This window comes from Lissotriton helveticus, chromosome 5_1 (assembly GCF_964261635.1).
Source record: "Lissotriton helveticus chromosome 5_1, aLisHel1.1, whole genome shotgun sequence".
NCBI classification, from domain to species: Eukaryota; Metazoa; Chordata; class Amphibia; order Caudata; family Salamandridae; genus Lissotriton; species Lissotriton helveticus.
The window spans coordinates 2,128,053,409-2,128,074,875 of NC_136065.1; the positions used below are offsets into that span (position 1 = coordinate 2,128,053,409).

Genomic DNA, 21,467 nt, shown 5'->3' on the forward strand with positions numbered 1-21,467 from the left:
TACTTTAACTAACCTTGTAAGTCTTATGAAAGCTCAACAAAACCGGGAGCGAGAGTTGAACAAAAACTCTGTGGCAACTTCACTCCTCTGACTCCCAAATAATAAAACAGAGACCTCATATACTTTTGGTAGAATAACAAGTATCTCTGTCTTCACATGCTAAAATGCATGTAGTTATTTCACAAAAATTAAAATTTAGCAAGCAGTGAGAGAGGTGATGATTTTGGGGTCCCCCCTAACCTACAGAGAGAACCGAGCAGATGCCTTGAACACAAAGAGCACATCTCGCTGAACGATTTGGTGGTGGTCCCAACCTCCTAGGACCACCCAAACACATTCATGGGCAAAAATACAATCCCAACCAAAGGCCCTGCAAAGCATTATGGGATGAGATTAGCAGCGGGATTGTATTTTTGCCCATAACTGTGCTTGGGGTGGTCCTAAGAGGATGGGACCACCACTGAATCATTAACTCCATAGTGGAGGGAACAGTCAAAACGCAGATGCATGAAAGTGTGAGAGGCAAGACAATCAAAAAGTGGACAAATAGTAGAGCTGAAAACAAGATGCAGGTATATCATAAAAGGTAGCCGCAGAGTACACCAATTGATACACTGTGGATAGGAAGGTGATGATGTGAGAGCAAATAAAAGGGAGAGAAAAGTCAGTAAATCAGAGGAGCAATAAAACAGCATAAGGAGATGATGTAATACATACCAGAGCACAACCAAGTAACAACATGATGTAAAGACAATTCAGAGATAATTGTACAAATCTTCACTACTGTTAAGCCCATAAGGGGCCTTAGCGTCAAGCTCTAGAATGTAGCGGGTTTCAAGTTGCCTCCGTTTATTTTTGCGGTCACCACTGCGTCTCAACATTGGCACATTATCTATCACAAAATGCTGAAGGTGATCAATGTTGTTGTTATATGTCTCTCTGAAGTGCCTAGCCACAGGGTAACTTGGGTCGTTGTTAACGATTGCCCTAAGATGTTGTAAAATCCTTGCATGTACTTGGAGCTTGGTGCGGCCTACATACATAAGATTGCAGCTAAATCGGAGGATGTAGACCGCGAAGTCAGTCCTACAAGTGTACTTGTGTAGTAAAGTGATGGGCTTATTGCAGAATTTGGCAATTACTTGGGTGGTGTTTACGCCAAATCTACAAGCTCTACATGAGTTACACTTGTGGAAGCCCTTGACATCAGAGAGCCAGTTGGATTTATTCCTGACCTCAGGGCTACTTTTGACAAGAGCATCTCTCACGGAGAATGCTCTGCAAGAGGTGACAGTAGGTCTATTGGCAGTCATAGGGCCGAGAACTGGGTCAGTTTGGACAATGCACCAATGTCGGTTAATGATGGCCTTCATGGCTCGCTCCTCTCTGCTGTAAGTGATGATCAGACGGGTGTCTACGGTGCCCCTGCCTTCATCACCAGTGTTGTTGTCACTGCACTCTGACTCAGTAAGAGGCGTGGGAGCTAGGAGTGTACTTCTAGGCACTGAGTTGGCCCTGGTTCTGGCTTTGTGGCGTGATGCTCGGCTGTAACCTCGGGTTACAAAGCGAACGCGTGCCTTATCCTGACAGTTAAGGTCAGATTCTGAGCTGCATATTCTCCTCAACCGGAGCATCTCCCCATAGGGTATGCTAGCTATAAGATGTTTGGGGTGATTGCTAGTGGCATGGAGTGTAGAGTTCCCTGAAGTCATCTTGTGGTGAAGTTTGGAATGTAATTCACCTTTCTCAATGTATACAGTAACATCAAGGACATCAATCTCCCTTTCGCTGATGTTGGCATTAACCCCTTCGCTGCGGCGGCAATTCCGCCGCAGCGTTAGGAGGTAGGGGGGGCCGTGCGGCGCTCTCCTGCTGGTGACGGAACCGCCCCGTCATCAGCCTCAGTAGCGCTGTGCTTATGACGGAGCGGTTCCGTCATGGCCCCCCCCGCTCAATAGAACGCGCCGCGCAGGCGCGGCGAGCAGGCCATGACGGAACCGCTCCGTCATCAGCACAGCGCTACCGAGGCTGGTGATGGAGCGGTTCCGTCATCAGCGCAGAACGGGTTAAACTCTAGGTTAGAAGTGTTACAGTTAATAGATTTGACAAATTCCTGGGCAGTTTCAATGGAACCATTCCATACAACGAAGACGTAGTCAATATAATGGAGCCAACTGAGAATGTTAGTACTCCAAGCCTCCCTGTGGTCGACCCTGAGTGCCTGTCCCTCCCACCAGCCAACGTGCAGGCACGCGTAGCCGGGAGAAAAACAGGCATCCATGGCAACGCCGCGCGTTTGTTGGTATACAGTTCTGTCAAACAGAAAATAGTTATTGTTGAGGCACCATTTGATCATAAACAGTAATAGAGCATTGTGACGATGATGTGTGATCGGACGTTCCGGTAAGAAATGTTCACGTGCCGTAGGCCATCGCAGTGATTAATGCTTGTATACAGGGACGTAATGTCCATTGATATTAAACTGTAGTTTTCAGACCACTGTAGGCCCATAGTCTTGTTCAGAAAGTCACTGGTGTCACGCAGGTATGAAGGCAAAGATATAACAAAATCTTGTAAATAAAAGTCCACGTATCTGGGCATGTTTTCACAGAGGCTATTAAATGCTGAGATGATATATATATATTGTTTATTCAGTTAATCTCATTTTGGTGTTCCTACGTGACACTTAAGTGACCATGATTAATGTATTCCTTTTGGGTATTTTGTCGCCAGATATGGGGTCATATTACCAACAATTAGCGATATTTATCGCTAAGTAGGGTTAGCGGCAATATTTTTATCACCGCGCATCACCGTTTTTTATCGCTGAGATAACTTGCTATTAGCAAGGTTTATCTCAAAAGCGATAAAAATCAGACGAAATGCGTGAATATCGCTGAGAATACAGCGATATTCACGCATTAGCGACGAAATGCTCTTAGCCATGTTATCCACCTCCCATTGGATAACAAGGTTAACCCCTTCCATGCTCATGACGGAACGGTTCCGTCATGAGCGTCGGTTGAGCTGTGCTCATGACGGAACCGTTCCGTCATGAGCCCATAGACTCATTAGAACCTTCAGCACAGCGCAAAAATTCGCGCCGCGCTGAAGGGGTTAAGAACTGGTCTGAGCAGGCGTTGGTTTTTGGCGATAGCGGGAATATTTCCATCGCTACGCCTGCCTTGCTAATAGGCGATAGCGACGTTAGAGACTGCTTTCAGTTGCTAACAGGTTGGGTACGCCCACTTTGCATGTCATTAGCGATAAATATCGTTGACATGCAAAGCGGGCCCCAAACCCCTCGCTATCGCCTAAAAGCTGTCGCTAACATCAGTTAGCGACAGCTTGCTAATAGAGCGATAGAATTATCGCCGTTAGCGGCCGAAAACGGACGCTAAACCGGCGATAATTGCCTATCGCCACCCTTGGTAATATGCCCCATGGGTTCCTCCATATTTCACGTTTTAGATTTGTTTTCTGAATATTAACTCCTCTCATTTATACCTGTATTCTCTCACATATTTGCTATCTCCATTGTCCTCACGGTTTGACTCACATATGATTTCCTACAAACACCTTTTACCAGAGAGATCACATTCTTTGTTAAGCAGGTCGCATAATGCTTTGTTTTCTTTTCTGTTCTTCTTTTATGATACGACCACATTGAAAAGAGCTCACACATGGAAATCTCCTATATGTTTTCTGAGTCAAGTTTTTGCTGTTTCAATTTCACAATAGCTGCTCTTATCAGCACTTGTCTCAATTTTGTTTTTTTAGACTATACACATAATGGTTCGTTATTGCTGATTTCTAAAAGGCTTGAGTTGTTTTGAAGTATGTTCCAATTTGTATACTTATGTTTTACAATGTTATATTCGGTCCAGAGTAAGGTAGGATAATTCTTACTCAATCTTATTCTTTTTTATTTGATGCACTCAATACCTGCTCCCTGTTAACAGACTATCAGGCAGATGAATCAAAGTAAATACCGGGAGCAAAGGGGCAGATTCTCAGAATCTGCACCTCTGCGACCGGTATTTTTGCATTTGGGATGCATCATCCCAAATGCAAAAATCGCAATTTAAGGAATCTCTAAATTGAGATTCCTTAAATTGCGATGGCATTTAAGGAATCCCAAACTGAGATTCCGTAAATGCAATGCATGAAAGTCAAAAAAATAGCGAATTCGCTAATAGGGGGAGCAAATCACCACGAAGTTGAACTTCATGGTAATTTGGTAAAACTTTGAAAAAAGCACTTTTGTGCATTTTTCAAAGTTTCATGTTGCGTACACACATGCCCTTAGGGCATGTATGTGTGCAACATATGTGCACAGATCAATTTCAGGGGTGCAACAGGGTGTCATTTTGACACCATTGCACCCTTGAAATTGCATGAGCAATTTGCGAGTACCTACTGGTACTCGCAAATTGCTCATGCAATCTCCAATACATTCCTATGGGCCTGAAGGACCATAGGAATGAATGGGACAGCATTCCTTAATTGCGACTAGCAATTTGCGAGTAGCAATTAAGGAATGTTAAGGAATCGCTATTGTAATAGCGATTCCTACATTCAAAGGCTTTTGCTATTTCTAAATAGCGATTCCTTAAAAATCGCTATTTAGGAATAGCAAAAGGCTACGTTGATGCATCTGCCAGTGACTCTTTTGTCTTGCTACTTGTGGAGTTTTCTCGGTATAGTTTCTTTTTATATACTTTTTGCACATTTCCTTTTCTCTAATTTCATATTGATTTTTTTTAATCATATTATACTTTCTAGCCTAAGTAGTTGACTGTATGGAAAATTCTCAGACAGACTGAATTTTCTTTTCATCAAGTAAACTATTTTTGTCCGTTGGGTTCTCATATATGTTTATTTATTATGTTGATCTTTAACTCCAAGAATTTTTAAGAAATTTGAAAAACACTTCAAAATGTTAAATAAACCATAATATGTGAACGGTGGAGTGGGAAGGGGACGATAGTTGGAGATACTGGAGGGGCGTGCAGGTGTCTATCAATCAAAGACGTTTTTAAGTAATAAAAGAGTGGAGGATACATTCTCTGAAAAGAGTTTAGGGCCTTTTGTAGAGTTTGGGAAATGGGAGGGACATTCTGTCCAACCGCTTACATGTGCCACAGGCTATAATGTACTTGTAATATGCCAGACGGGACGTCCCCCATCTTTGCGATGGAGACCGCCACCGGCAGCTATTCGGATTGTATCATTTATTGAATATTGTTCCATAATCAAAATCGCATACTTCTGTTTAAAACATCTTAAAACAAAAATAAAACACACATAAAAACAGAACAAATATTATTAAATATCAATAAAAGCAATCAAGGGTGTGTTTGATGACTGGGAGGTGGGAGGTGCCTGGGTCCAAATCGAAAGGGCTCTACCATATTGGAAGGGTGATTCCCTGTGTTAGATTTATTTTATGCTTTGATGTTCTCACCCTTATTTTTTATTACTTTTATCTACCAGTAGTGATTAGCTGCCGGGGAGCCTACAACTAATCTCAGGGGTTGCTGGACCCTGGTTACTTTCCAATTTACCCAATCCTTCGCTCTCACCTGAGCTTTTCAAAGGGCTGCTGTGCACGCTAGCCATGCCCGTCACACCCCCGTTTGCAACGGGCTACATCAATGGCACCAAAGCACGTAACGCAGCGGGTGCACCACTGACGCTCAACAGGCGCGCCAAAGGCAAGCCTGTCTGTGCCCGTCCGCACCCTGTCCACTCCCAGCACCGGCCACTCTGGCTCTCACGAGTCAGATCGAACAGCCATAAGATTTTCTCGCGAGGAATTATTAAACCTGTGACCAGGTAAAAGGATGAACTGTCTTAGGCTGGCCTGTCTGGTGGTCCCACGTAATCTTCTACACAGTTGCCCTGGATGTGACGCCCAGACAGCCATACACAAAAAAGCTGCCACATCGTATACCAGCTCCCTTGGTCAAACACAATAATGACATCCCGTTGAACAGTACACCGCCTTGCGTACTGCTTATGCAAGATCTTCAACTAAACATAGCGCTGAATTTCATTTATTTATGGACATATATAGACCAGAGCAAACACAAGGAGATGATGGCTGGAGCGCTTAAACTTTTCAGACACTCACCCCCAGTCACAGATCTGGGTTGAATCCATATATAGACCAGCCCCGGCTTTCTTTACTGAAACCTGGGCCGAGCCTTCCTATGCCCCTGATCTGTTCACTTATTACAAAAAACAGTGGACCCTAGTAGTTTGGGGGATCAAGATAAGAATAGACACAAACTGAATAGTATTTATGTCCTTTGTCCAGCCGGACAGGAATTTATTTGGCGATGTACAAAATCAGAAAGTAATGTCAAGGGGGCACAGCCCGTGACCCACAGTGAACAAGACAAAACAACAAGTATAGACAAGAGCGAGCAAATCGGTCTGTAAACTTATAATCAGTGAACAGACTTGATTGTAGTTTGAGTGACCATTGTACATAGCATTCACAAGCATATTCAGTACATATGATCCTATTGTGTCGACGACGTTTCGATGTCGAAAAACAAAATAAATGGCATCATCTTCAGGACAAATATATAAATATATAAATCATGTTTGTCTTGGAATTATAAACAGTTGCCTTTCATGCAAGGCTGATCCTTAAGGCGGGGAAGGTAGTTCAGGTCTAGAGGAGTGGTTTGATTAAGACCATCGGTAGCGCGTTAGTGTCAGGGTATCCCGCGTGTTTGTCAAGGAGACCGTCCAGATCACGGCTCGAGTTGTGCCCGTTGCAGGATCGCAGGACGCGGCATCTCTGGGGGGACCGCTGATCTGTTCACAGCACTACACCAGGGTTTTTCCATTTTTAGGCTCGACAGACCACTTAAAGGTGGGGGTTTAGTTATAGTTTATAAAACAGATATAAAAGTCCACTGTAAGTTGATTCTCTCTTAACAGTATAAAGCAGGTTAATTTTCACCTAGAAGTACTTCAAGATCTGGAAATATCAAATCTTCGTCAAACCATGTGAAGCCTTGGCCTTGTCCAAATGGTAGGTGGCCCTACACTTCAAGCAGGGCATATATTAGAATGGATTTGCACCGATAATACTGCCATAAATAATACTAATACTCTCCCCCTTGCATGGTCGGACCACAGTGCGATTTTATTCAAGCTGACATACAATGCCTCAGCCAATAGGCCCCCAACCAAACCAGGTACTTACAGCCCTCGCACGTGGCACACTATGCAGCCAGGTTGTCTAGCTGAAGAACTTAATAACTCACATCCCACTCTTTCCACCAATATCAATACTGTGGCCTCTCAATATACATTATGGGTTGATAAAGCAGCCCAACTGTTAGCACCACCAAAACTAAGTAAAGTCAAACAAAAGACTCTCTCAGCCCCTTGGTTTACAGAGGAACTAAGGGCACAGAAACAAAATTGCCGTAGGCAGGAAAAAACTTGGAGACGAAACTATGACGAGACTGAGAAGACTGAACATAAGCTCTGCCTAGCTGCATATAAATTCCAAATTTTCAAAAAGAAAAAGTCCTACTTTACTAAAAAAGATAGAGGAAGGAAAAAACTCCCCCCAAAAACTTTTTCAAACAGTGCCTGAGCTGACCAGGGATGCATTTGGCACATCTAACTTAAGTAGCCAATCCTTCTGCAATAGCCTACTTGACTTCTTTTTGGAAAAGGTGGAAGGAGTTTACAACCTATTCTCTTCCTCCACCTCCATTTCAGATAATATCACAGTTTCCACCATTGCATGCAAGAAAGGATCAAGTCTCTGTAAATGTATACCACCTACCCTAGAACAGGTAACTAACTCACTGAGAGTAACTCTCCACATGATCCATGCACTCCAAGGATAGCAGGATCAATGGCGAGACTAAAGCGCCCCTAATTACCGCCATCTTCCAGAATGTGACTTCGACTGGCCAACTTCCATCTATTTGGAAAAGAGCTTTAATTCTTCCACTTCCACAAAGTAACTCTAGACCCTAAAAGCCCTAGCAGTTATCGCCTCATATCATGGCTCATTCTCCCCTCCAAGATTATTGAGAAGTTTATAAAGATTCAACTGATAGACCATATTCAATTTAATGAACATCTGGACACCACAAAGTTTGGTTTCCGCAGAAGTCATAGCGCATCAAGAGCCTTGATCAAAGCAACCGGAGAGATCAGGCAGCCGCTCGATCCGAGCCTAGGGGCGGCACTTATACTGCTTGATCTATCGACTGTTATGGATACGGTAGATCACGGAGTGCTACCAAACCATTTATCCGAAATCAATGTCAGCGGCACTGCATGGGACCTATTGAAATCTTTTCTTTCTGACAGAGAACAGTCCATCAGACTTGGTGAGTTTGTATCTCAGTCTTTCTTCATTCCCTGTGGTGTTCCTCGGAGCTCTTTACTCAGTCCCACCTCATTTAATATTCATATCACACCCCTGGCCAATCTAATTAAAAGCTTTGGCTTTTCCTTGACATCGTACGCAGACGACACCCAGATTGTCGTATCACGGGCCAAAAAGGACTCAAGGGTGAGTGCCAGATACTGCAGGCAGTAAACTCTTGGATGAGCAGGAACTGTTTCAAATTAAATGAGGACAAAACTGGAGTAATACTCTTTGGAGGACACACATCCTGCTGGACACCGTCATGCTGGCCAGCAGAAATTGGCCTCTACCTGCTCCTGTTACCAAGGTCTGAAATCTGGGAGTTCTGTTTGACCACAAACTAACCTATAGGAATCACGTCAGTGGCCTAACTTCCTTGGTATTTCTCACTTTGAGAATGCTAAAAAAGATCCTTCCTTTTATCCCCTTGCAAAAAACTCTTATTGCATCAGTAGTTATGTCTAAGCTGGATTATTGCAACGGCCTGTTACTCAATGCGCATCAATACATTCTTAAAAGGCAACAAGTACTACAAAATGCAGCAGAAAGACTCCTGCTAAAGACACCTAAACTTCAATCCATAGCCATCAAAAACCTGCACTGGCTCCCTGCCAGACAGAGGTGCACTTTCATGGCACTCTGCATCGCCTACAGGGCACTTCATGGCTTAGGTCCCACTTAGTGGGAGAGGTGTGGCGCCGCGGCCAGGGCGACTGACACTGGAATCTGGGGACCACGGTTCGATCCCCGGCTCCGGCGGCAGGTTAGCCCAGCACCATGCGACTCTGGGCAATAGCTCGCTTAATCTTCCCGACGGCCCCCAGCGCCTAGAGACCCTTACGGGTGATTGTGCGCTTTACAAATGTGGACTTTACTTGTCTTCAACCAAGTCTTAACTGGTACATCCCGGCCAGAACCCTATGATCTGCCTCTGCGAAACACATTGTTGTACCCAGACTTAAACTGCCCACCTGCGGTGGCAGGAGCTTCTTTCTAGGCACTTCCAAAGCCTGGGATGCTTTACCATTAAACATTAAAAATGCACCCAAACGGCTGAGCTTTAGGAAACAGCTGAAGATGCTCTTCAGCACTTGATATTTGGTACAAATTTTTTAAATCGATTAAAGCCAGCGCCAAGACACCCTCAGGTAATAGAGTGCTTTAGAAGACTTATTAACATAACATAAGATCACAAGGGGCATTCACAACCTGGCTTTGTCTGGCTTTTAACACTTTACTTCTAATTATGTAAATGTTTTTGTAAATGTTTTTGTACTTGTATAGCGCACAGCTACCCGCAGTGGGTTTCCCGGCGCTTCTACGAATACCGCAAGGGAACCCTTCCTGGCTTTCCCTGTGAAGTGTCCACTCCTGGGCACCCCCATGGTGCAGACCAGGCATCCCTCGCGTTGTGGGGGCCATTGTGGAGACTAAGCAAGCTATTGCCCAGAGTTGCAGCGTGGGACCCATGATCAGAATAGGCACTGAGGCAAGAATATCCGGTCAGGGGAATTAATAAGCCCGAGACCCGCTGAGGCGGGAATCGAACCCTGGTCCCTGGCCAGAGCTCTGCATCAAGGTCTGCCTTCTCTAACCATTGAGCCACACTTCTCCACATTATCCAATCGGAATACAAGAATTTAGAGACAGCCACCACCATGATCGAGGTCATGTCACTTTTGCATGTTCTATATGCCTCTCCTCTCGACAATAAACAGAGGGATCTACACATGGGGCAATCCATTTGGACCTCAGTTTCGCATAGAGGGGGCAAAAAAATAACACGTTTGTCACTTTCGCGGGGAGTTTGGGAGCATGGACAACACTCAGATTCCTGGGTCACCTCCCTCCATTTTGCCGTAAAGGGTGCTACAGATAAACACCCATATCTAACCTGTAGGTATAGGGCTCGCGCCCGTGAGGGGGCGTATAAAGTCCAGGAACACCTCGTCCTCACACACACACTTGTGGCAGAGAAATGCTCTAGTCAGTCTCCCTAGCGATGCGTTGTGATCTCAAGGACGGCTGGCTTTCTCCTGCACCAGCCCCTCCCACGAGTGGCCTGTCGCTCACTCCAGAATTTCCCAAGGCCCACTCCAGACCAGGTTTTTTTGAGCACCCTTAACCAACCCATTCTGTCTAACCCATTGGCTGCAATCACACCCCTCAAGTCCTCCATTAGGTGACACAATTCTTCAGTACTCCACACTCCAATCCAAAACAACAAGGGTTTTAATAGAAGTACTGTCTCTAAACCATGTCTAAACAGAGGGGAGACAATGGTGTGCCCCTCCCTAGACCCATAGTGAAACTGTTTTCTGCAGTGCAGAGGGGGATAGTATTAGAGTACCCCCCATAATTCCACCCCAACGCAGCCTACATGGAGAAAATGGCCTTCCCGTAAGCACTTGGGTGGGCGGCGTCCCCACCAATCACAACAGTGACATTGCAGCATTGTGATTGGCTTAGGGCAGGGAGGGAGGCTGCCTGCTTGCTGTTACTGCTGGAGGCAGGAGATCAGGAGCAGGTGATGGGACAAAAGCGGGTCCCGGCCTGCGGACAGGTATGTTTTTGAAAAAATTATTAAATTAACCCCTCCCCCTCACGACCCTCCCCACGCTACCCCCCACCCTCCCACCGCGATTATTGCAGGCCGCAACTAGGTAGACTAAAGCCAGCACAGCAGAAAATACAACCTGTTTTGAGTTGTATTGGTTCACACTCACATACCTGTTTGAACAATAAGGCTTGTGTTTGATATAACAGCAAGGCCTGCTACTTTTTTGTGTGAGGCCAGCGGCACTGGCAAGTTCGGCAAGTGAAGGCTACGTGCCTCCCTTCCCGGTAGCCATCAGTAAGAATCAGTGATGAGATTTTTCAAGACTTGCCTTGTTGTCATCTGGCCTGAAGGTTTCATTTTAATGCCTCACTCTTTGAGCTCAGCCTTTTTAGCTCAGCTTTTATAACAATGTATAATATTCATAACATACCACTGTTGTTGAAACTCTCAGAATAACAATCAGCAGAAAGTGATCTGATGCATTCTTACTTATATTCCATTCTGCTGGACTGTGTTCTTCTGAATATTAGCAATAAACTAGATGCCACTGGGGCTGTTCAAAAAGGTAATTTACACTTGTGTGTAACTTACTCTTTGACTTTTCAGTGGCTTTACTAATTTTGGCTATTCACAAAGTCTCAGTGTAAAATTACTCAAAGGTGTAGACTTGCACTCCGCACCCTGCCAAAAATTGGGTGAAGCCAAATTTATGAGTGTAAATTACTACTACCAAAAAAAAATGAAACAGTAGCAAGCTCTGTACCACACACGGCCAACCCATTGCTACGTCAACACCCACCCATTGAAAATAAGGGAGGTAGGCTGAAACCCAATAGGAAATAATGTTAAATTAAATTATTTTAAATAGTTAAAAATGCAAATAAAAAGAATTTTAAATAATACAATCTAAAAATAAAACTTATTTTATTTAATTGTGAAATATTTTAACAACCATTATTAAATTATTTAATTAATATAAATTATTGTTTATTGAAATATAATTACATACATAAATTAGTGTATCATGCATTTTTAATTAAAATATAATTAAGTTAATTTCAAATAATTACATACATCACTTTCAATAAGTATTAGCACATAATAAAATAACTATTTATTTAATTTAGGTGGGGGAATATTTTTGTTTTAAACTTCATAAAAGACTCACTCCTGCTATGAGCTGGGGTAATTTACAACTGTGTTGGGTCCCTTTTTGGTTGCAGCAACTCTAGAAGGGTATTTTTGAATAGCAATGGGCTTACTCTTTTGTGGGTGGGTGCATGTTCCCCCCTAACCCCTTCCCTTTCGTAGTATGTATGCCACATTTACAAGCCCCTCTGCCTGCTCCAGCTCATGTTTACTACTAAGTATTAAACGTACATGTGTGTAGATCTCCGCATCGAACAGATAGCAGAGGTGGAGATTTATACTCGCAGCTGTGTGAATAGCATGTTGTAGCACGTTTAGTAGTTCTACTTCTAATATAGTCCTTCTAAATGTACTCCAAAATGCAGTTTGTTAATCGGTCCCACAGTTATCATTTCCAGCCCAAACACCCTCCATCCAAGGCCTACTAGAGATGACATGTCTCTATGTACATCTGAATATACCAGCCTTTCTTCCCAACTGTACCTCCTGCCCTGCGACCCTTAACTCAAGGTGATTCTCTGACCCCACCCCCTGTATCCTCCACCCAACAGTCCTAACTCCTGGTCCTTCTCTTGCAGGTGATCCAGCGGCGGGAAGATGGCTCAGTGAACTTCTTCCGAGGATGGGATGCTTACAGGGATGGATTTGGGAAGCTGACAGGGGAGCAGTGGTTGGGTAAGTACAGCCGAGGTGCCCTGGGCTCTCTGGACAAGATCTGTCTTCCAAACACAGCTCCTACTCTATCCAGAGCTCTTGACTGTCTCTCTGTCTTACCACCACAGCTCTTGTTCCCAGTTGTTCTATCTGGCTCACCTTCTCAGCTCCCATTCCATGTTTGTCTATCTGTCTCATCTCCACAGCTCCAGTTCTTCTATCTGTCTCACCTCCAAAGCATCTATTCCATGTCTGTCTCACTTACACAGCTCCTGTTCCCAGCTGGCCCATCTCCCTCACCTCCAGGGCTCCTATTCCATGTCTGTCTGCCTATTGGTGTCACCTCCACAACTCCTGTTCCATGTCTGTCTGTCTATCTGTCTCACTGCCACAGCTCGTTGGTTCCTGTTCCCAGTTTCTCTATCTGTCTCATCTCCACAGCTTCTATTCCAGGTCTCTCTCACCTCTCCGGCTCCTGTTCCCGATGATCTATCATTCTCACCAATGGTGCTCCTATTCCATGTCTGTCTGTCTGTCTGTCTCACCTCCACAGCTCCTATTCCATGTCTGTATCACCTCCACAGCTCCTGTTCCTATTCCGTCTGCATCGCCTACACAGCTGTCATTTCAATTCTGCCTGTCTTCCTGCTAAAGCTCTGGTTTCCATTTCAGTCTGTCTTGTGGTAAATAAATAAATAATACCCTATTTTTGACTAGACATATATCATAACAGATAGCTCAATAAATAAGAGTCAAGATTCGAGGTAGTAGGAGTTTTGCAGGTTTAATACAGCATAAGGACAGGAACAGGACAACCTGCATAGGAATAGGATGACAGGGCCCAGCAGCTGCTGGGGCTGGGATGAGCGCGCTAACTTTTTAATAACAATACAAGAGCATATATACATAACGCAAACACATAGCATTACATTGCAGTAGGCGTAGCAGTGGGTGGAGCAGAAGGCGTGACGCGTAGCAGTCGCGAAAGATAAGAGTAAAAAGAAGGTGTAACTCAGACATGTGATGCAAACGTAACAGAATATGTCATGAATGGGGCGGAAACATTGGAGGGGGCTACCTAAGGAGCCGGGACCTCTAACCTGATGGTGCGCGCAAACTGGCAATGACGTGTCACTAGGAGAAGCTGGGGGCTATGAACTCTGTGCTAGGAGCAGAGACTAAAGTCTGGAGGGTCGGAGCGACATGTACCTAAACCCTATCTAGTATCTGATGTTTAGGGAACATGTTGATATAAACTAGAAGTCAAGAGGGGAAAGGCTAACTGACTCTAAGACTGGACCATGCATTATTCTACATGTAGTGCGTGATGAAGAATATTAAATGACCATTAAATGCAGTATTTCTCTAACGTGGAGACGAGAAGGCTAGACAATGACGGAAACTATTGATGCAGTTCAGTAGCTTAGGAATGCAGAGAAGGAGGACTGAACTGATAACTGGAACTATAACATACTTTTGGCAGACTCAGAGGCAGAGCCAAGCTGCACCGGGCACTGCGAGGCAGGAAGTAAGTGAAAGGTCGAGGATACAGGTGGGGGCTGTATCGCTCCTCAGCGAGGCTTCAGGAGACAGGAGCTGAATCTAGTGTCCAGGCCCTGTTGAGGCCTAGAAACGGGGACTTTATAATGAAATAACGTGCACACTGAGAAGCGTGGCAACATTACTTTACATAGGCCTGATATCCGTAGTATTCACGAGGCCTGGAAACTGGCATACTAGAGGTGGACACAACTGTAATTGCGTCATTAATTGGACATGGGGAGTACATATGCATATTTAATCATGTACACATAACATATGATGGATGAGGCGTAGGGACACAGAACATGACAAAATTTACTTTTCCACATTCCCTCCTTGTCACTACGTTTCCATCAGGAAACATCAATATTCATGATACCATCTATCATTTCATATAGTATCATTTGCTCGTCTCGAATTATCTTGGAACGAGATTTAGAACGGGGCTTGGGACTAGGAATACAAGAGGTAGCACAAATGCCGCAAATCGCAGGGCCACATTGTATACAGAGGCAGCAGCTGAATATGATCGCTACTGCGATACCTAGAAAGGACAGGACTTTCCATCCCCATGCGGAAATTATATTCCAGAACCAACCGGACCATGTCCAGGTGCCTGGATTCTGGTGTAACAGATGGGCAATTTTATGGAGTCTGGTTATAGCTGAATAAACAGACGGCGCGTTATTTGGAATGAAAATGCAGCAACTAGATCCGATGACTCTACAGGCCCCGCCCCTATCGGCCAGTATGACGTCAAGGACGAGACGATTCTGGAGCACAACAATTCTCATAAAGGATTGCTCTTCGGTTAAGTTACCTAGAGCAGAGGCAGTCTCATCTACTACAGCTTCAAGGGTTCTTGTTAACCTACGGATTAGCTTACTGTTTACAACTGTACCTAAATAAGGGAACACACCTTTATCAATATCAATGAATTGCTCTGCAGCAGTTTCAGTATAGTCGACAATCGGGAGGTTTCTCTTGTGTCTAGTATGTACTAGGAAGGAATTCCTATGGTAGTCAGGTGGGGCTAGGAAAACAGGTGGCAGTAGGAAGGCAATGTAACAGGTTCCCTCCCAATCGAGGGGCAGACGAACATATGCAGTTTGATCACAAACAAAATAAGAATGACGTGAAGCTTTAAAAATAGATTTCCCACTGTCACTATACTTGACAATAGTAGTACAATCACTATGTCCTACGTGTACGGAACCCTTATTTCGGACACATAATTCGCCTTTGACTGGTAGTACTGAAATAGCGGGTAAGTCTGGAGTAGTATCAGACTGAACATTCAGGACCATGAAATTCGACGAATAATTACCTAAATTATATACTTCATTTTCTAGATCTAAACCTGTTCGGTGGGGGAGACCTTGCTTGTCTGGGAAACATGTACTGTTAAGAAAAGACATATCTGTTGAGGATGACGTTAACGTGGACCATGCTCCACACGAACCATTATGTGAAAAAGGATAAGGAAAAAGTGGCAGAACTCCCTTCGGTGTCTGGAAAGGGGGGAGTCGACCACACACCCAACAATTAGTGGCATTGCTGGTCTGGTGTGAGTAATGTAACATGCGGATAAATGAGTTATTACGCATAGCGAGGCGGTATGAATATTCGTGAGGAGGCAGATCACTAAACGTGTGCTCTGCTGTAGCATTAGCAGACTTATTTACATGAAGAACTGGGAAATATAGGAAAAAGGCATAACTGGTGCAGGAAATCATAATGCTGATGAATAATATGAAACTTAGAAAAACGATACATTGAATTGAGTTTTTACTAACTCTCTCACTATGGGGGTCTATTTTATACATGTCAGAAACAGTCTAACCGTTTCACCTAGGGGAGGACTTAGACAATCAAACTGACTGACTTATTTTACTAGACCGGAGTTTTTGCTTATACTCCTGCTGCGGAGTTTTCTCTAACAGGGGAGGGGTTGTGTCAATGTCATTTGCGGGACAGTCCTTAGGAACAATGTTTTGACAAGTCTTGATATCCGGGAAAATGTTCTTAGAGACCGGTTTCAATCCGTAGAATTTCTTGACGTGCGAAAGATGCACCCAGCCGCGGCGTCCTTCCAATTTCACGGCTGTACGGGTGGTGAGGAGGACCTGACGGGGCTCTTTCCATCGAGGCTCCAGCGGACTTGATCTGTCAAAGTTACGGACCATCACCATGGAACCTGGAACGATTTCATGCGGTGCCACCTCGGTATTGTCTGGAAATGCGGCGGCAACCTGTGAACGACATGAGTTGAGGGCAGACATCAAGGAAGCTAGGTAATCTGTCAGCATATTACATGAAACATCAGTAATACTTCGGGGTCTAGGAGTACCCCACATGTTAGGGGGGCGGCCGAATACGACCTCATACGGGGACAGACCTGATCTGGAATGTGCGACCATGCGCATATAAAACAAAGCGACTGGCAGAGCTACTAGCCAGTCCACACCCTTATCTTTACATATTTTTGCAATTCGAATTTTCAGAGTCTGATTATGTCTCTCGACTAGACCGGCTGCTTCGGGATGGCGTACACAATGGAACTTCCACTGGTACCCTAACAACAGGGAAACGTGCTTCATCAACTCAGATGAGAATGGCTGACCGTTATCAGAATATACGACTCTAGGGAGTCCATATCGAGGGAAAAACTCACGAACCAACTGCTTGGCAGTGGTCGCGGCTGTGTAATCTGGGACTGGATATGCTTCTGTCCATCTGGACAAAGCGCATACAACTACAAGAACATACTTGAAACCTCGACATCGCTCCATCTGAATATAATCCATCTGGAGGACCTCAAAAGGGTGGTCAGGGGGCTGGAAACCACCTTGTTCCACCGGGACACTTTTACCTGGATTAAACTGACAACATATCATACAGGTACGGACTTTCTGCTTGGCTGCAGCTCGTAAATGTTTGTTGAACCAAATGTTCTGGATACTGTCTAACATAGCTTTTTCTCCTAAATGTGCTGGACTATGTGCGGTATTAATGATGACTTGAACCATAGAGTCGGGGAGAAACCATGTGGCTCTACCCTTCGTTAACCATCCTTGATCTGTCTGGACCCCTCCTTGTTCAGACCATTTCTTGATTTCATCGGGAGTAGCATGTAACTGGATATCTATGACATCTTGAGTAGGGTCCTTAACTATCATACATGTAATCGGATCTGGAGTGTGTGTCAGGTTAACTGGAATGTCTAGAGTCTGTGCTGTAAGCTTGGCTGTGCGATCTGCTAGATCATTACCTTGAGAAATAATGTCAGTGACTTTCGTATGTGCTTTGCATTTCATGATAGCAATGGATGTCGGTAAATGTATGGCATCTAACAGAGCTTGAATAAGGAGACCATGCTGAATCTTGGTTCCATGAGAAGTCATGAAACCTCTCTCCTGCCAGAGCACTCCGAAGTCGTGTACAACTCCAAATGCGTAACGTGAATCTGTGTAAACATTAACTTTCAGGTTCTTGGCGTGTATACAGGCTTGTGTCAGAGCAACTAGCTCTGCTGCTTGAGCGGACAGAGTGTCAATACGGTGTGTTTCAATAACTTCGGTGTCAGTAGTTACTGCATACGCGGCGACTAGTTCTCCTGTACTAGTTCTCATACATGAACCATCCACATAAAGTGTCAGGTCGGGATCTGGTAACGGAATGTCTGTCAGGTCTTGTCTTGGCTTTGTCGTAATGTTGACCACTTCCACACAATCATGTGTGGCAGAATTTAAACTAACTGATGGTAACAGTGTAGCAGGATTCAGGATGTTGCAGCGTCTAATATCTATGTGTGGCTGAAACAGTGTCAATTCATAACCTGTTAAACGTGCAATTGTCAAGTGCTGTGTTTGTGTTCGGTTTAAAAGAACTTCCACGGAGTGTGGGACTTGTACTGTCAAGGAGTGTCCTAAAACTATGGAATCACTTTGTCTGATAGCTAGTGCTGTGGCTGCAACTGACTTGAGGCACGCAGGCAGCGCCTGGGCGACTGGATCTAGTGTGCTAGAAAAATAAGCACAGGGCTTGTATTGTCCTGCTTGATCTTGTGTAAGAACAGATAATGCTGTACCTTCACGTTCAGTAACGAAAAGTGTAAAAGGCTTACTGTAGTTCGGTGTAGCTAGAACTGGAGCTTGACATAAAGCTTTCTTTAACTCGTTGAAACTAAGTGTATGTTCAGATGTCCAAGGGAGAACAGTCGATACGGCTGCCTCCTGTGTCGTTAACTGTATCAGTGGCTTGGCTAGGAATGCATACTGGGGAATCCATTGTCTACAATAAGAAGTAAGGCCGATAAAGGCACGTACCTCCTTCTGGGTCCTGGGCTGGGGAAGACTCGCTATCAACTGGATACGGTCTGGTGTCAACTGCCTACCCCTCTTGGACAGTAAGTGTCCTAAGTATACCACTTGCTGGACACAGAATTGAAGCTTCGAAGGGGACACCTTGTGCCCCATCTCGGCTAGGAAATACAAAACCGTGAGTGACGCTCGCTCGCAGTCACGTTCAGAACGGGCTGTGATCAGTAGATCATCGACATACTGGAGCAGGGCAGTGTCAGTTGGCATGTGAATATTATCTAGTTGTCTCTTAAGTGCTTGACTGTAAATACTAGGGCTTTCTGTGAAACCTTGAGGAGCGCGTGTAAACATATAGCTCCTTCCATTTAAACAAAATCCGAAAAGAAACTGGCTGTCTGGATGAATTGGAACACTAAAAAATGCATTCTTGAGGTCTATTACTGTAAAGAACGTGGCTTCGGAATCAATGGCTGTCAATAGGGAAGAGATGTCTGGGACAACTGGGTACTGCGGAATAATACATTTGTTAAGTTCCCGTAAATCAATCACTAATCGATATACTGGGGGTGCATTTGGATCAGTACGTTTCATGACTGGAATGATCGGAGAGTTACATACATTGGAGTCAGTTTCTACAACTACTCCTTGAGCGATGAGCTCGTCAATAATTTTGGATAAGGCTGCTACAGCCTCGGGTGGCAATCTATACTGCCTGATTCGTGGTAACACTACACCTGGTTTGAGAGTCACACGATAGGGTGTGATTTGCATGTAACCTACATCAGTTGGACCTTGCGCCCATAAATGCTGCGGGAAATTAGACAGTCTGGAATCAAAATCTCGTAATACATAGTGACCCTTAAAGTCACGTAGGAACAGACGTATTCCCTCCGGGGAACAACATATAACTGCACCTAACTCTTTCAGTGTTTTAATGCCTAATAGATTTTCTGGACATGACTTAGTAAGTAACAGATCAGTAGTGCGGGACAATGGACCTACTTCTAGAGTAACTGGCTTTGAAATCTCATTAACGATAGGCTTTCCTGAAAATCCAAGGGAAACATTTCTTGAGCCTGAGAGCGGAGCCCCTGGAACTTCGGCGTGACTAATTGTGGTCCTACTTGCCCCTGTATCAATCAAAAACTTTCTGTCTTTCCCTAATACTTGACTGTGAACATAGGGACCTTCTTGATCTACAGGTATCTCGATGAGAGGCAAGCCTACCTCCCTCTCTAGGCTGTTTCATGAATATGGCTGGTACTCTGGATACTCAGACTGTGCATACTGGTACATCTGCGATGTAACATGCTGTGTTGCAGCGATAGGCTGCGGTACTGTAACTGTCTGTGGTGCATTCTGTGACTGAGGAGTCTGTGAAACTTGTTCTTGTCTAGGCGGACGTGGTCTTTCTTTTGTCTTACCAGTAGCTATGTTGTGTTTCAGAACTGCACACTCATTTATAAAATGACCTGGCTGTTTACAATAATTGCAGTTCCCTTTAACGGGAGCTGCAGGATGACTGGCTTGATTCGGACCCCTCTTCTGACTGTCTTGAGGAACAGATTGTGCAACTAGCACTTTCATTTTCGTGTCTTTCATACGTTTTCTTTCGTGTTCTTGCTCTTCCCTGATTCTATTCTGGTGATACTGGAGCATCTGGAGCATCTGGGACGGAGTATTAGCTTGCCAGGTGCTTTCGACTTTCAAAACTCGGTTTTTAATTGGTGGACTTGAATTCTCGACTAATTTAGTAACAAAAAGGTGAGGGTATGACTCACTACTTGTCTTGAGGCCACTGTTGATACTGAAACATTTTTCAAATCTAGAATAAAAATCACTAATATCTTCATCTTGCTTCTGTTTACAGGCTGAGATTGCATCCCAGTCTTCTTTTCTCGTTGTTAATAATCTGGGTAAAACTTGAATCAATAATTCTGGTAATTCTTTACATTTATCTCCAAGACCGGTACCTGGTACTCGTGCCTTATCTTCTGCTTCTAGGACTGCCCAATCTATCTTTTTCTCTCCCACCTCCCATTCTTTTTTCTTTAGCTTTTCATACACCCCTGCGGGTAGCAGAACCTTTAACATTTTAATGATATCTGGGTAAGTGTATTCTCCCATACGGAGCATGTCTTTTAATTCTCTATGGAACCCTGCTGGATCTTTGTCATGACAGGGAATTAATTTCTTCATTTCAAGGAGTTCCATCTTTGTGATTGGAGTGTATACAAACACTCGCTGCATTTCGCCACCCGTTCCTTTAACTGGGTGGACTTCTCGTAACGGATTCTGTCTGTCTATGTAGAATGATTTACTTTCTGGGGGTGAGACATGAACAAAATGCGGGTTCAAGAATGTTCTATATTTGTGGCGCTGTTCTAGAATGACACTAATTAAATCGGTACCTAGACCTCTCCATTCATACTGGAGTAACTCGTTCAGGATATCATGTAACGGACCTGGATCAGAGTGCTGACCCTCATACAGAGTAATGAGGTACTGAATCATATACATACCCACCAGTCGCTGCTCGGCTGGGGGCAATTTCAGAAACATTTGTGCCACTATTTCGTCTGGGAAAGTGGTAGAATCAGTAATCCATCGGACTGCTGATCGCACTAATTCCTGTTCATGCATAGTACTTGACTCACTATAACCGATTCGTGATTTCAGAATATGATCGGTAGCTTGGAATACTTGTTCTAGGGAACCTTGTTCTGGTGCTGAATGATGGAAAATAGACTTGTGTTCTAGACGTAAATGGCGATCTGGAAATCTAGGTTTCCCTACATACGCTATTCTGGCAGTATTCTCGTCG

General features: G+C 44.3%; 1 protein-coding gene across 1 annotated transcript in view; it reads left to right on the plus strand.

The window, feature by feature from the left end:
* Positions 1 to 21,467, plus strand: part of FIBCD1 (fibrinogen C domain containing 1) — a 979,992-nt gene that overhangs the window by 711,083 nt on the left and 247,442 nt on the right. The window contains exon 9 of the mRNA XM_078646209.1: positions 12,704 to 12,800. Coding sequence (XP_078502335.1) covers positions 12,704 to 12,800 — 97 coding nt within the window. The remainder of the gene's footprint in view (positions 1 to 12,703; positions 12,801 to 21,467) is intronic.